The sequence below is a fragment of the Tigriopus californicus genome, chromosome 3, assembly GCF_007210705.1.
Source record: "Tigriopus californicus strain San Diego chromosome 3, Tcal_SD_v2.1, whole genome shotgun sequence".
Lineage (NCBI taxonomy): Eukaryota > Metazoa > Arthropoda > Copepoda > Harpacticoida > Harpacticidae > Tigriopus > Tigriopus californicus.
The window spans coordinates 10,979,521-10,995,086 of record NC_081442.1 but is presented as its reverse complement, the minus strand read 5'-3'; the positions used below and the strand labels follow the sequence as shown (position 1 = coordinate 10,995,086).

Here is a 15,566-nt window from a genome sequence, read left to right as displayed (position 1 = left end):
AAGTGGCTCAGAGTGGCTATGACCAAGAGCAGACCAATTTGCCGGGAAGCTCGTTCGCAGTCCATATTTCTAGAAGTCCGTGAGTTGTCATATGTGGTGCTATTACATCAATTTTACGTTCTTTACCCAATGACAGTTACAAAAATGAGATTGACATTTGTCTGTTTTTTCTGAAACCTATTGTGCCTTGATAAACAAGACAGAAAAGTGATTCATATCTAACCAGATCTTGAGAGCAAAACCAACCTTACTCAAGATTTAGACGTGTTTAGCTATTGAAGGAGTGCTCACATAAATAGCTACCCAAATGACGCACCAATAGCAATTTTGTAGATTAGAACACTTTCCCTAAAAAATAAGAAATGTAGGAGACATCATTTTGCATATATTACAACCCTAGGGTAGGGTAGTGGAACAAAAATCTTAATCACCATTTTTTAGCAATTATTTTCGAGCAGCACTATGGTATTGAAGTATTCACAAAATTCGTCCATGCATGACTTGTGAAAATTACTCTCATCTAAAGCAAACAAATGTACTTCTCATTGCCGAAGGCTTATGCTGGGCTAACACTCATACATACTGCATGGACATGAAAATTCAAGAAAGCTTGCATACTAAAACATATTGAGAATCTTCTCATCAACGAAAATATTTTGAAGCAAAAGGCATACTATGTTGTCTCAATTCAGAGCTGACTTCAGTCATCCATAAACCTATTTGAATTGCATGGTCTTCATTCATCTAGAAGAACCACCGTATTTGTCATTAACCCGCTAGATGGCTCTCTGAACAACAAAGCTCTATTTCTTTAAAGTGCAATAGACGAAGGACAATAACGCCACTTTTTTGTAATCACCAAACCTTTACTGCGAAGTAAGGCCTAAAATTTGGTGCTGAAATTTTTGAATGTCAATTATTGGCATAACCGTTGAACAAAATATATGTCTAATATCATTTTTGTAACCATTGATGGCATGTGCTACAAACCAGGCATGTAAACATACTTAAAGTGACTTCAAACACGTTTTAAAGTACAACAAATGAAAAGTGCTAATTAGGGTTTCTCAATAAAGCAAGAGTTTGCTCTAAGCACAATCAGCCAATATTTTTTTGCCAATAATATTATTTGATGAAAATTGTTTTTGGAACATCTTGACCAAATTTCAAGTAATTCGGTGAACGTTTTATGAGACTATGGCTCTCATTCTGGGAATGGCCCTCAATCCAAAAGTAGACATGTTGTAGCTCTGAGCTACACCTTGTTCTTTGAACTCATTTGAATGCTTCATAATCATGGAATGATATATCTTAAGAGATATGACACCTGTTTCATTGGACTATTTTGGATATTCTGGATGCTTTTGCCAAAAAAAAATTTGGAGTCCTAAGCTCAAATGAAATTGTACTTTGGTATAATTCTTTTCATTGAGCGGCGGAAGCGCCCTCTGCTTTGTCTAGGGGCGGACAAACAAATATAGAAACAAGAGAATACGCTCTATGATGCCCAACTTTATCAAGAGATTATTAAATGAACAATTTATTGTCCAATTATTACACAATGAATAAGCCATCAACTCTTCTGGGGGACGTTTCAAATTTTCTATCTGTAAAGTTCCAAACAATTATGATAAGTAAATCATCATTTTACAGGAGCTTGCATGCTGTATGATTGTTCATGCATCAACACTTTGGCAATTATTGCTTCCAACCAAATATTACTAGGAAAAGCACAGTTTTGCAAGTTTCTAGTGACTAACCTTAAATGCATTACTTTTTCTAAACTTGCCATTGGCTTTTTCAGCTAAATTTAATGAAAAAAGAGGATGAATTCTGCTGGTATGCTGCAAGCACACCATATACGGTATAGCTCTCTGTTTATCACTATTTGGATGTGTAAAATGTTTGTAATTTTACCCTTATAGGATTTGAAAGGTCTCTCAGAAGGGTTGGTGATGTACTCATAGTGCTAGAATAGATTAGCAATAAGTTGATCAAAGAAAAATACCTTGTTAAAGTCAGACATCTTAGAGTATATTCTTGTATTTTTCTGTTTGTTTGTCCGCAACAAGAGAAGGGAGAGGAGAATGAAGAGGACTATTACCCTGTGCCCCTTCAATAATGCCTGCTTTTGATGCAAACTTCGTAATAAGCAGAAATTTAAACTCAACAAAAAGAATTCTCATCCATTGCCTGACGTTTTTTGTTAAATGTCTTGATTGAGACAAAATTATCAATTGTCCATTGCAGATATTCTCATATGTTAACATTTATGCACAAGTACTTTTATTGCCTATTCCATACATTTCTTTTATATTTTGTTGGTGTAAGTTCCTCATCAATGAATGAAATGATTCTTGTTGATTTTCTATCAATGCGTGTTTTTGAGCCGGTTTTGCGCAATATTTCATTGATTTGAAAGACAATTTGATTGTTTTTGATGAATTTGGAAAAACAAGGTACGTTGAGTTCAATGTGAAGCTTCGGTGCCATTACGGCGGCTTGAGGTTTGTAGACCGTTTTCAGTTGCTAATAAGATGTTGTTTTGTAGACATCTAACAGAAGGAGCACTTCTGTACGTTGGCTCGACAAAATTGCTCGAGAATGTGTTTTTTTCATACGTGATGTTGTACGTTGTATGCGGCATCGTGCATTAATGTTTACATTATCCATATCATTAAGTTAGTATTTCACGTATCACCTAAGTCATTAATTGGATCAAAATAGATGCGTTGGGACATCTTTTTAAAATCAGGATAATATGAAAATCAAGTCGATATGAATAGGGGCTTTCCAGCTTCGAAAATTCATCATTTTCCAAGGGTGGCTAATTTTGCTTTTGACCAATTCTATAGCAAAGTCAAGTTAGGTGAAACTAGTGACTCTAGGTGAAACATTCGTTTTTGCATTAATCTTAGCCACTCAATTTTGTTTGATAAACGATCATTCAATGAAAGAAGCGACAATCTCTTGTGAAATTTGGCATAGGGGCAATTTGGAGCTTTTTTGCATTTGGGCCATCATCAAGTTTGCAGTACATAAGGGATTTGCCGACATTAGCTGGAGATTTATCTACTGGTCTGAAGGTTTTTTCTTTCTAGCCCAGAGTATGATGCAAAAAGGATTCTAATTGTGATTGATTCTGAAACGGCTACAAAAATGTCGTGTTGTAGTAACATTTTTGGACAAAATTATTGACTGGAACATATGAAACTTTAACCTTGAAAATGACGATTTCCGTTCAGTTTGAATTCCCCGCCTCTATCGCATTTTCACTTTGACAGGAATTGCTTACTCCTTTGACTTTGCTTACCCGCACTTTCAACCAATGACAGACCTTGTTTACACTTTGCGTGCATTTTGTGACGTGAGGCCGCTGAATCCTAATAGCGACTACCATATATACTTTAAAATACTCAAAAATATGTCCAAATTCAATTTGAAAGCTGTAAGCTTCTAAAAGATAGTTCATCTCCCACTTGGGAAAAAATGAATTTAGATTAGGGCAGATACATTTCGGTTCCCGGATCAAAAAAAAAAAAAAAACCAGCTGACCCTTTTATTCCAGATCACTTCCTTTTTCCAGAGGCTGTAAGAAATCAACAGAATATCGCAAATGGTCTACGGTTCAAAATGTAATTGTTGACATAGAGACACAGAGAGATGGTTGTAGTGCAATTGGTTAACGCACGATCGACCTATGCTCGGGTTCATGGGTTCGATCCCAGGTCTCTCCCCCACCCCCATTGCTGTAATGGATCATCGCCTCGAATGGCGCTCCTTCAACCAGAACGGGCAAGAGACCAGCATTGTAAATTTATCAAATTTGTATCACGAAAATACCGATCCAATGAGAAACACTCTCGCAATAAAGATTTAAAAAAAAAAATCGTTGGAATTACTTTGTTATTTCATAACGCTGACTATTTATTACCAGTTTTCAATCAGTCATCAGTTCGTCAAAAGATTTTACTATGAGAGGGCTCTCATTAACATGACACAGAGTACAAAGGTTAACAAGAATGGCCTTAGCCCTGCCGCCGAGTTGCAATTGTCATAATCGCAAAGGGAAAACGAGCTTTGGCCTCGCCAAAATGTGCCGGCCATGCCTCGTTGGAATCCAGGCCCAAATGTTTCGGTATTGAAGGGGGCACAGCCTCGAACCGTTGTATAGGTTCCACCAGCTGAAATGAACAAATATTCATGAAAAAAAGATAATTCTGTCGAATTTTTCATTGCCATTCAACGTTTAACGCGGGGTTTCCATTTGCATTGGCATGTTAACCAAAAACTAGAGGAGCTAATGCAGCCGAGTGGACTTAGGGGTAACGTGAACAAGACAAGAATCTTCTCCCCAGATGCCGTAGGTTCAAAAACCGGGGCCGAAAGTCGGAGAGTGTGGAGATTAGATCAAGTCCCCAGTTCGAATCTCCTCTCCGAACCTTCTGAATGATTTTTTAGAAGCGAGTTACACCCACAGACTATGGCACGGTCTATGTATGTATGTATTCGGGCTCGTTGAATATAAAGATAAAAGAAAATGAATTGTAAGGGAGACCCAGAACTCCTTAAGCCATGAGGCTTGCTTTCAAGGAGGTTGGTTTTTTTGAAGATCCAGTGACCATTGGGTAAGTTTGGTTCGTCAGGAATGATGCAATTTCCACAAGACTCAGTTCTAGGCTGGACTTTGGGTATGGATAATATGATGGCTGGCTTCACTGCGGGGCGAGGGAGGTTCACCCTTTAATCCAGCACCCCAAATCGCTGGAGAAACGCTGGGGATTAGTCGGGTCGGGAACAAGTGAGATCCGTAAAAATCTTTTGATATCACAACTTTGCCCTAGATTATGTTACAAATGACAAGAGCTCGCATCCTTCGTAGTGAATTAATGACGGATTTAACGCTCGCCATGGAAAAACATGCACATTGGGAGGTTTTCATTTCTCTATAGAGCGTCCAACAACGAAACTTGCATTTTCAGAGGAGATTTATATTTTTGATTGAAAGTTGAACAAAGGCCATCTCCAAATTGTGATCCCACCCCTAGCAATTCAAAAAAGCTAGTAAGCCTTGGAAAATGAGGAAACAAAGCAAACGGAAATGAATGCATGACGGTCAACTTACTAAATTGTGTAGCTTTGAAGCACATCAATGTCGGTTGTGTTGAATGATGGGAACATTCAACGGCCGGAACTCGACTAGCGAAAAACGGATCTCCACAACTGCGATGAACATCCGATCGGCATTCGTAACAACGAATCGAATCTAAGGGGTACGAAGGGAAGTACTAAACATTACCAGAGTTCTATCTGAAAAGCAAGTAGGATTTCATTGGGAAAACTCTATCTATTGACAATATTAAAATGTACACCATGAGCGTAGAAATTTGAATTTCAAACAATACTTGTATTACTGCTGTTGTTTTTTCATTATCAAAATTAAAAAAAAAAAACTGGCTTCTTGTGGACAAACCATTGCATAAGTCATTTTGTGAACATTTAGAAAAGTTTAAATTACCGCGACAGTTTTTATGAAGGATGATGAAATTCATATTTCAAATATCTTCTGTCATTAAAACTTGACATCTTCAATTTTTTAAACAATAAATAATGGAATTTATGGATAGCACATATCAGGATCCAATAAAATAATTATATCCAAAATTGAACCCGTCATGTTGCTTTGTTGGATCAAAACGGTGTCAATTACACGGATATGCGATCAAATATTTCCATTGTTCTTGTTTGGAAAGCCTTAAGCAGTGACATAACTTGGTTCAACCATTTTGACTAGATGAAAGTTGTTGCTAACTTTAAACCATTTTAAAACCAGTGCGTAATATGTCTTGCAAAGCTTTCGCAAAATCAATTAAAGTTATCGAAGTCAAATCATGTGTCATGTACTCAATAAAAAAATACGCCACATACTCGTAAAATGGAGAATTGGACGCGTTCAAAATCTCTTTTGATAATATATGCAAACAAGAGCATCCAACAGGATTGATCTATTTTCAACGATAGTATATTATCCCACAGGTGTCTAAAGCCGTGCAGTTCTTTGTCTCATTCAAAACGTGTGTGTGATAATGAAATCATTGTTGTCCCCCAGGGTACCACACTATCGCACATATAAGCAAATTTCTGACAGGATTATCAGACAGAGCTTCGTAAATGTGTTCCTTTTGTAATTATGTTATCAAATCAAGCACATAACTATGTCCTAGACATTATGAATATAGATCCTATTCAAAGCATCCCTTTTAGAGATGTTTCACAACCTATGCTAAATTGTCCTTCCAAGCAAATCAACGGGGTATTTAAAATACGTACCTGTGGCTTGGATCAACAGGGCGATGAGCACCAATGTCCCGAAAGTCAGCTTGAAAGTCATGTTCGATTTGATTGAGCTCACCATGTCCTTTAAGGTCTGGTGTTATTATCAAATTGTCTTGCAATCGCAATCTGAAGGTGCGCATCCGTTCTACTTTACGTACCGTACCTGTAAAGCAAGCACCTCCATCTACCCACATACCTACAGTGCATATTCCACTTATGCTCGTCTGTCAGCTGTCGCACAGGCCGGTTTTTCTTTCTCGGGCGCTTGGTTCCAAGTATAAAGCAAAGAGTCCCTTCCCCAGCCAGCAACCAGTCCAAACAGGTAGTCCTCATAGTGATGAAGTACCTGGATTTGTGATATGGGCGGTTTCCAGCGGATTTGAAAGCCCTCTTCTTCTCTTCAAGCAGTTGCATGTAAACAAAACACAAGGTCTATTTCAAGATGGAAATCTGGCCGCTTATCCTGATTTTAGTGTTCGTGGTGGAACAAGGTGAGGGTTTGATGGGGAAAAGTTACGAGGGTGTTGTAATATTATGAAGTATGTCTTGACGTTGTAGGATTGGCTATTAAGTGCTATCAATGCAGCTCCACAGAGGACCAACGACAGCCCACAGGGGTTTGGTCCGAAGATCAGTATACTCAAAACAGGTAAGGCTTCAAACTTGGTGAGAAGCTCAGTTTAAGGGCCCCAGGTTGGATAGAATACTGTTTGGCATTGCAGATAATCGATTTCTAATTCACAAAACATTTGGGAATGACGGAATGCAAGTCAAGTGACACGCATTGCCGGAGTAATTTGAAGTATTTTCTAAATCGGTGTTAGTTTTTTGATTTAAGCCCTTAAAAATTCTACCTCCTTTTTCCAGCTTATAATTATTATTTCCACATCTTATTTCTTTTTTGACTTTTTCCTTGTTTTTTTGCCATGGATGTTTCTCAATACTGAACGACAAACTCAACAACCACTAAATGATGTTACATCAAGATCGCAAGTTTGAGAGAATTAAGTAGAGTTTTAGGGAATGCTTGTTAAGCCCAAGTGGCTCTTTGATTCCCTAAGCAGGGAACTCTAAAAGTTTTAAACCCTTCCTGTTGTCTGGCAACCAATTTGAAAGTAGAGAATCCCGCTCAAGTTGTTGAAGCGTCTTTGATTTCATCTTTACGGTCAACCCCTATAACCGGCAATTAATAAGTCAAATCAATATGAGGCTATCTGCTCCATTTTCTAGATATGAGGATAATTGTGGCGTGTATTGGCCGTTTGAGCCGTATCGTAATGTTCCTGTGGAGTGCAATTCCGACGAATCCCACAATCCTGGAACCTTTTGTGTCAAGATTGTGAAACAGGGCCCAAAGGGATTCATTTGTGAGTATTCAGTCCGTTCTATGTTGTGCGAAAAACCACACCTTATTTAATAGTTTAAGTCTATGATGATCAATCACTTTGATCTTTAACGACATTCGGGGATTGAGAAATGTCGTCAAAAATAATCATCGAGACGAAACAAGCGAAACGAGTGACAAAAAGGTCAAAGCTGAAAAATGCCAACAACAATCTGATATTTTCATATTGTACCATCCCTTCAAACATGAGCAAACGACTCACAAACCGTGAACAAAGAAGTTTCAAAGGCAGCCTTCCTCGAGTTAGCATTGAATCTAAGCTTGGATTAGAGAAGGCTTTCATTTGCAAATGATATTACACAGCAATAATTTCCATCAACCCAAGACTGACAAGGGATAATATTGGCAATTTTCAGCTGAATTGGGGTTTGTTTGTCAGAATGCATGGGTCAATCTTAAGGCAATTCTGAGTTCAATCTAACGTCTGTGTCAAAAGTTATGAGCTCTTCAAACTTAGCGCAAGGAGGGCACAAATTGAATGAGCTAGTTCCACGTGGCTACGATCTTACTAACGTGGTGCAAATTGATTCCACTTCTGCTTTCGTTGGGCTGAGGTTTAAATGGTCATAACTTCTGATACAGACGTTTGATTTAGCCCAAAATTGGCGAAAAAACTCTTAGAACAAACACGCCAAACCTCAAATGTAAGAGAGAAAGCATTTGATGAATTGGCATAAAAATGGTCTTTCCTTCCACGAAAACCGGTTTTCATGGGTAGAATCTTTAGTCTTGACAACGAAGGGAAATTAAACGTTAGGGTTAGTAGCTTCATTTTCATAGCTATTTTGTTCGCGAGTGGCTGACAAGTAAGTTCCCATTCACTGGAGAGGAGAACGCTGATTTCGACAAATCAAATCTTGGCTTCCAGTATTGGCCAATTGAATTTTATTTCATGCACTAAGAAAGGAAGAAAGGGTCACCTCTGGCTAGTAGTTTGGACCTGTAAAGTATTGTTAGTCCCGTTTGATCAAAAACTCTTAGCAACCCACTACTGCCATATGGAAGCAAAAGCCAAGCAACTTTCCGACCAACATGATTTCATTCTTTAGCAGCAACCAAACCAAGTCTTATTAGGTCCAGCTACCATTCAAGTTTTGGTTTTAATGTCTGACCCATGATTTTACTTAAACTTTTGTCGTCACCATTGAGGGCTGCAATGGACGATTTTCTTAACAACAAAAACCACCTTCAAAAGTGAAGGTTTACTCTACTTTTTCGTGTACTTGCCGCTCGTGCATGATTGAAGCGGGGCAAGCCGAAAACGAGGAACTGTGTGGTTTTACGAGTGATAAATGTCAATTGGTTGAAATATCTCTTTAGGGGATGGCCGATGGCGAATGGTAATCCGTCGTTGTGCGTCCGTTTCCGACACTGGCGTTACTGGTGTATGCAACTGGGGCGTCCTGGAAAATGGGGTCTATTGGGAAGAATGTTATTGCTCCTCGGATGGCTGCAATTCGGCGGATTTCTTAAGGTAATATCTCGCCACCCTGAAAAGCTCAATTGACTTGGGAAGGGTTAAAGTGTTTAAACATGTTCTTTTCTTCCTTTCTAGCGCCAACACCAGCTTCAGCCTCGTTCTCGCTGTTATAACCCTACTCAGTGCAAAAATTCTATAGAAATAAACTTGTTTTTGTATATTTTTCAAAAAACAATGTTGTTCAATAATGGTCTTTTGACTGGCATACAATTCGGGACCAGAGATCTCGCCATGCTTTCCGGATACGAAGTCGGAATTCCGCATACCAGAATGCATAGATGATTGGATTTAGCAAGGAATTCGTGGCCCCGATGACTAACGCGATCTTTTGCCAAGAATCCTGGTTTTGAGCGTGAATCGCCTCCATAATCGGGCGGCACAAGTGTTTGGGCGGAACGTGGAATAAGGTATCTTTGGTGTTGATGTAGCATAGCTTCTTGGGATTCGAGAAGGCATGAAAAATGCAGATTTGTAGCCTAAAGAACACAGGGATTTATAACTGATGTAAAAACGTTATTAGTCATTACTCGCCTCATTAATTGATCGGGAGAAAGATCTAATTGCTCGCTGCACTCGATATCTTCAAGGAAGGTTTCCCATTTACCCGTTCCATGGAGCACAAGGTCAACGTACATGATAATGATCCATGGAAGCCAAGCCAAGGTGAAAACTAAGACAAGGATCAAAACATATTTGGCTGCTTTGGTGAATTTCGACAGGGACGACAGTGCTCGAATGAGCGTTGTAGAGCGAACTTTATTAGCGGCTAAGATGCCCAATTTGGCACTAGATGGATGCTGAATAGTGTTGAAATTGTCCAACGAGTGTGAATGAAGATTCAATTCACCTAGAAAAAGCACGTTGTTGACTTAAACCATTAATACAAATCAAAGCTGAGGAGGTTTGGAGAAGGGAAAATAAACGGAACAAGATGTGCTATTCGACGAAACCTAGTCAACTTGACATTCTCATGTTTTTGAACGCTTACCACTACCATGTCTGGCAAAACCAATCATTGTGCAAGGAACGTCTGAAAATTCGTGATGAGTTTTTGACCGAAATAGGATGCGAACACGAGTTGAATTGCTTTGTAGAGGAGCCACCGTTTCATGGCCTTGAAGTTGTTTTAAAGCTCGCTTTCTTCGGAAGAATTTGAAGAGGATCAAACCATACAGTACGTAGATGATAACAAGGAAGAGCATCAATGTTCCCAAAACTGCTGCAGTATGAAAAGTCGGCAAGATATGTCCCACGACACACTCGGCATCTCTCTGTTGCTGTAAAAGTAACCAGTTTCATGCACAGTTTAGATAATATCATGTACGAGTATATGTAAAACTCATGCCCTAAAATACGCACGTTGAACAAAAGAACTGATACACAAGTCCAAATTGAGGGAAATCCCCAGGAGAGCATGAGCAGGCATTTGATTCTGGCTGGAGTCATGATCACGTTGTACCTGAGACCTCTGGTAATGTAAATGTATCTGGCACAAAAAGCGTTCCATCAAATAACATTTTAAGCAACGAATCCATCACAACTTACCTGTCAACGGTAATCAAGAGCGAGCAAGCCAACGTATGTGCAATGGCAAACATCCATAAACCCACTTGCCAATTGCAAGCTATTCGACGAGATTGGGCAAATTCATGGGATATGTCATCTAAGTTCAATTCCAAGATCCCTTGATATCCCTTCCCATAATGTGTAGTAAACTGGAGGTAGGCCACGCAAAGCTCCACAACCACCATTAGCATATCTGCAGCAGCTAAATTAGCAATGAAAATGAAAGCTGCCTTATGAGAGCTGAAATTAGAATACAATCTTATGAATAAGATTAAGTGCACGTCGTGGACAAGTTTAATATTTTTCGGTACCTAGATATGTGTGTAGGGATTTTGCCGCCATTCCGCTTTGAAGGTCGATTACGAGAACAACCGGGGCGTTGACATGTCACCAGAATCACCGAAATAAAGACATACAAGTTCAACAGGAGTTGTGGTACCCCAATGATTATTGGCATAATGTAGAAGAACTTGTCCGAGATGGATCGCATTGAGCCAATGCTACGCAATGAATCCCACTCTGCCATTGGCAAAAACAGTTCCATTGTTTTCTGAGACACTCCGAGGACGCTGTCGTTCCAATGCTCATTGGTCACACTGGTTTCTTTAAATTTCAGGATGTTCATAATGCTTAAACCAACCAAGTTATAAAGACCGTTTTCCCAGTTGCAAAAGGTCGACTGTCCGGGATTTGAGATGGGAGCAAAGTGGATTAAGGTGTTGATTTTGGGGAGTTTTCCAATGTCAATATTTGCACCCATGGAAGCGACTTCCTGACATTATGAGGCCGCAAGTCTCGTCCAGAACAAACAGCCATATTTCCGAAACAGATTCTACCTACTGGCTTTCAACTGGGCAAGGAGCTATTGAGCCCTGAGTGAATATGATGGGCCTTCTTTGACAGCACTATTAAATTGTAGTTTTTAGAGGCAACGAAAAAACACAAATCAAAAACTTTTAAACCCTAAATCATGTTGTTTCTATACCTAATCTAGATGCTAACCAGTAAACAGAATTGGTAATTGATAAAATCTAAGCTTTATTAAAATACATAAATATGAAGTAGCAACTAGCGTTTGTAGAAAACGGACACATAATTTCACTAACGTTTTTAATTTCCAAGATATGCACTAAAATGCTTTTTTGAGATCTCAATTCACTATCTTGATACAATACAGTATTGTAAAGTCAAAACAAATGTCATTAATATATTTGAATGTTAAAAAGCCAAAGCCACACTACATGCAGGGCATTTGGTGTTTGGGTAATCTTAACTAAAATTTAGTCTTAAATTAAAAAAACTGAACAGCTGTATTTCAAATATCCAATAATACTTTTTTATATTTGTAATGAGTACATGAATTACACTTTGATTATACATCTAAAAACTTTTAGCAATTGGGTAAGATGTTCTCTTTTTAGTATTAGCTCATTTTAAGAAAAATCCCACATAACCGATGATTTTAAACAAAAACATTGTTGCAAAAAGTTGATACTGATGAATAAATGGAGCTGTATAACCAGAATATAAAAATTAGCTTTTCCAGTTCTTGAATGCCTCGCACCTGCTGTATTCTACTAGAGGAGGGTTGCTTGCGGTCTAAGGTAAGAACCTGTATTTCAAATGTCATTTCGGGGTATTTTAGAGGTATATGGCAATGGTTTGAAAGACTTATTTTGCTTTTGGAACCATAAATGAGCAATTTTTGAAGTAAAGGATGGGTTTCAAGTAGAATTCGCCCACCCTGCTCAAGATCAAGATCCCGTTTATTAGGAGCCCGGTCCAAGTTGCTCCCACACTTATTGTAAGCCATCACTGCATGAAGCATAATACATCAAATTCCACCGATAACTATTGAGTTGTGACCAGACAACTCGACTTGCGGACATTTCGACCCAGTAAAAGAGTTAGACACAATATATTGCCTAAACCTAATTCTTAGTTATGGAACAAAACTGAAATTATGATTTGTGTCATACCCTTCTAGTTTTTACATTTTTGGAAGCATGGATTCAATTTTGTTAAATAAGTACAAACTAATTTTGAGCCAATACATTAGTCTTAATCTTTTTACTGGGTCGAGCTGTTTGAGGGGTCAGGTTGTCCGCTGAGTCAAGTTGTCCACTAGGTCGAGGTGTCCTGGCACCACTGAGTGAGTACCCGTGACAAAAAATGCCCATTATTAATTTTATTTAACTGTATTTTCATATATTATTTGATCGACCAAGGAAATGTTCTTTTCATTGAGCGGAGGAAGCGCCCTCTGACTCGTCTGGGTGGAGACAAACGAACGTATAAACGAGAGAATACGCTCTCAGATACCAGACTTTATCAAAAGATTATTAAATGAAAAAGTTACTGCCCAAGTACTGTGACACGATGATTAAGCCATCAACTCTTATGGGAAACGTTTTAAATTCTCTATTGGTAAAATTTCGAACCATTATGGCATGCAAATAATCATTTTACAGGAGGTTGTATACTGTATTGTTGATAACGTGCCAACACGTTTGCAATCATCATTTCCATCAACTTGTTCAAGGAAAAGCACAGTTTCACAGGTTTTTGGTGACTATGTTTGGGAACATCACTTTTGCTAAACTTTTCTTTACCTTCTTTTAGCATAATTTAATGGAAAAAGATGATGAAGAGTCTCTATTATGCTGCAAGTATACAAGATCTAGCTCTCTGTTTATCACTATTCGGATGTCAAAAGTATTTGTAAATATACCCTTATAGGATTGGAAAGGTTTCTCAGAGGGGTTCTTGGTGTATCTATGATGTTAGAATAGATCAGCAATAAGTTGCTCAGTGAAAAATACCTTGTTAGAGTAAGATATCTTCGAGCGCATTCTTGTTTTTCTGAATGAAAAGGATTATTATAGTTGGCGGATCTGGCTAGCCCATGAATAGCGGGTTGATCAGGAATTTTAGTCAAAAACTTGTCCAAGTCTGCCTTAAATCCTGCTACTGGATCGACACCCTCATACTCCCTATTAATATTTGAGGACAACAAATTGAACAATGGAGCAGCCCCATTTGAATTCTAACTTGTGATGTGTTCTTAAATGGATGACACTGACTTGACTATCAAACAATAGTGAAAACAATAGTTTTTCGCCTTGACATTTTCATTGGAAATGTACACCTCCCTAAAAGACAAAGCGCAAAACCAGCGATGGAGCTTCAAGGCCTTGTTACAATATGTTGATTTTAAACCCCATCTTAGATAAATTATAACAATGCCAGATATGTTTTCACAGTATGTGGAGGCTTTTCAACAATCAGTGTGCAAACGCAATGGTTTCATGCTTGCACTTCAAATCACAAATGTGACAATAATGGTTGTAGATATTTTTTTACAGTGAGGACGGCGTACCTACATAGTTCGATAAGGAAGTTTATATTTAGATTGCGCCAATATTTGCCTTATGGAATAAATCACTCAGATTCCAGGATGTCTCAAGTGGCGCCATCTTCAACATGCAGGCTTTCCAATGAGGTAAAACGAGAGAATGACGCCAGGAAAGGTCATTTGTGAGGACCGGATTTGAAAGTGATTTGGTTTTTAGGTCACCTGAAACAATGATGAAGAGTGAAGAACAAAAAAAAACCGCTTAAATAACCATTTCGTTACTTTTTGGGCTCTTACGTTAGTTTTGATGTAGTGATATATTTTCAGGAGAATAGAAAACACGTGTGGATACCTTATTGCGTCATATGAACTGTCTTGAAAGTTCTGGAATAACTTGTAACGAGGAGAAAAAAGCGAAAACAACGGAACATTTACAATACATATATTCCACTTTTGACACTATATACTTATGGATACCTCCCTACCTCTTTTCCAGAATGTGCTCTTTTACCTTTGTCCGAACTTGTAAAAAGGGGTGTTTGGGGCCGTAGGAAAAGATTGGTGATTTGTAAAATTCCATTGGCAGACTTGTTTTTGTCGGAACATGCCTGGTTCTTGAAAAACAAAAATCTTTTTTTTTAAACAAACTTTGAAATCCGTCCTTTAACATTCCTGAACCGTATTCATTTGACGCAGTGTAGAACATGGACAAACACAGTTTACTCTTTGGAGGCTGATATTCCAGAATCCAAAATCCAGACTAAGTTGATACATAACTTTTACTCAGTAACACAGTTTACTTAGTACAGTATTGATTTTACTCCCTTTGATGTTTGGCTTCTTCCAAGTTGCTAAAACTTACATGAGTCTTGTTCTAATCTACTACATTTTTCCCTTTTTGACTTTGAATTTGCCCAAAGACCTTAACATAGTTAAAGTGAACTGGATTATTTTTTTTATTAACTGTCTTAATGAATCAAAAATTAACCTCGCCTTTTCTTTACTATTGAAGTATCGATAAGCCTTTCAGATAGACATAATCGCTCCCTTATGAGTTATTGAACTTTATTACCACATAGAATGAAAGCAAGAAGAAGTACTCACATCCCAAAATATAACAGAGATGATAAAGAATGATGCCATCTGGCAACGCTGGACGTGGCAGTGTCTCCTGGGAAGTGAAAAGTAAGATACTGAACATAACTTCAAAAACAGGTGGTTGATAAAATGTGGCAATATTCAGGTAAAAACACCGATTTCGTTTAAGCACATGTTAAAACGTAAAATTGGAGCATTCCCATGGGGGATAACTTTGGAGGTTTAGTGATTTCCAATCTTGTTCTACCGCCGGCAGGAAAAAAACCGAAATGGGCCGTTTGGCTTGTTTGCTGCTTGTTGGAAAAGTTTGGGCCGAAAGGAGTTCT

The 15,566-nt window shown here is 38.3% G+C and overlaps 3 protein-coding genes across 3 annotated transcripts; 1 reads left to right on the top strand and 2 right to left on the bottom strand.

Moving 5' to 3' along the window:
• Positions 1 to 3,898: 3,898 nt before the first annotated feature.
• Positions 3,899 to 6,548, bottom strand: LOC131878389 (uncharacterized). The gene is made up of 3 exons (XM_059224343.1): positions 6,331 to 6,548; positions 5,126 to 5,266; positions 3,899 to 4,184 (listed from the first exon to the last, which is right to left on the bottom strand). Exons 1-3 carry the CDS (start codon positions 6,413 to 6,415, stop codon positions 3,973 to 3,975), a joined length of 438 nt encoding a protein of 145 aa, XP_059080326.1. The 5' UTR covers positions 6,416 to 6,548; the 3' UTR covers positions 3,899 to 3,972.
• Positions 6,549 to 6,631: 83 nt separating this feature from the next.
• Positions 6,632 to 9,396, top strand: LOC131878388 (uncharacterized). Its single transcript, XM_059224342.1, has 5 exons — positions 6,632 to 6,827; positions 6,895 to 6,985; positions 7,567 to 7,703; positions 9,062 to 9,215; positions 9,297 to 9,396. The coding sequence occupies exons 1-5, from the start codon at positions 6,779 to 6,781 to the stop codon at positions 9,358 to 9,360; spliced, it is 495 nt and encodes a 164-aa protein (XP_059080325.1). The 5' UTR covers positions 6,632 to 6,778; the 3' UTR covers positions 9,361 to 9,396.
• Positions 9,377 to 11,598, bottom strand: LOC131878384 (uncharacterized). Its single transcript, XM_059224335.1, has 6 exons — positions 11,099 to 11,598; positions 10,767 to 11,027; positions 10,581 to 10,707; positions 10,210 to 10,498; positions 9,753 to 10,068; positions 9,377 to 9,697 (listed from the first exon to the last, which is right to left on the bottom strand). The coding sequence occupies exons 1-6, from the start codon at positions 11,545 to 11,547 to the stop codon at positions 9,403 to 9,405; spliced, it is 1,737 nt and encodes a 578-aa protein (XP_059080318.1). The 5' UTR covers positions 11,548 to 11,598; the 3' UTR covers positions 9,377 to 9,402.
• Between the last annotated feature and the right edge of the window lie 3,968 nt (positions 11,599 to 15,566).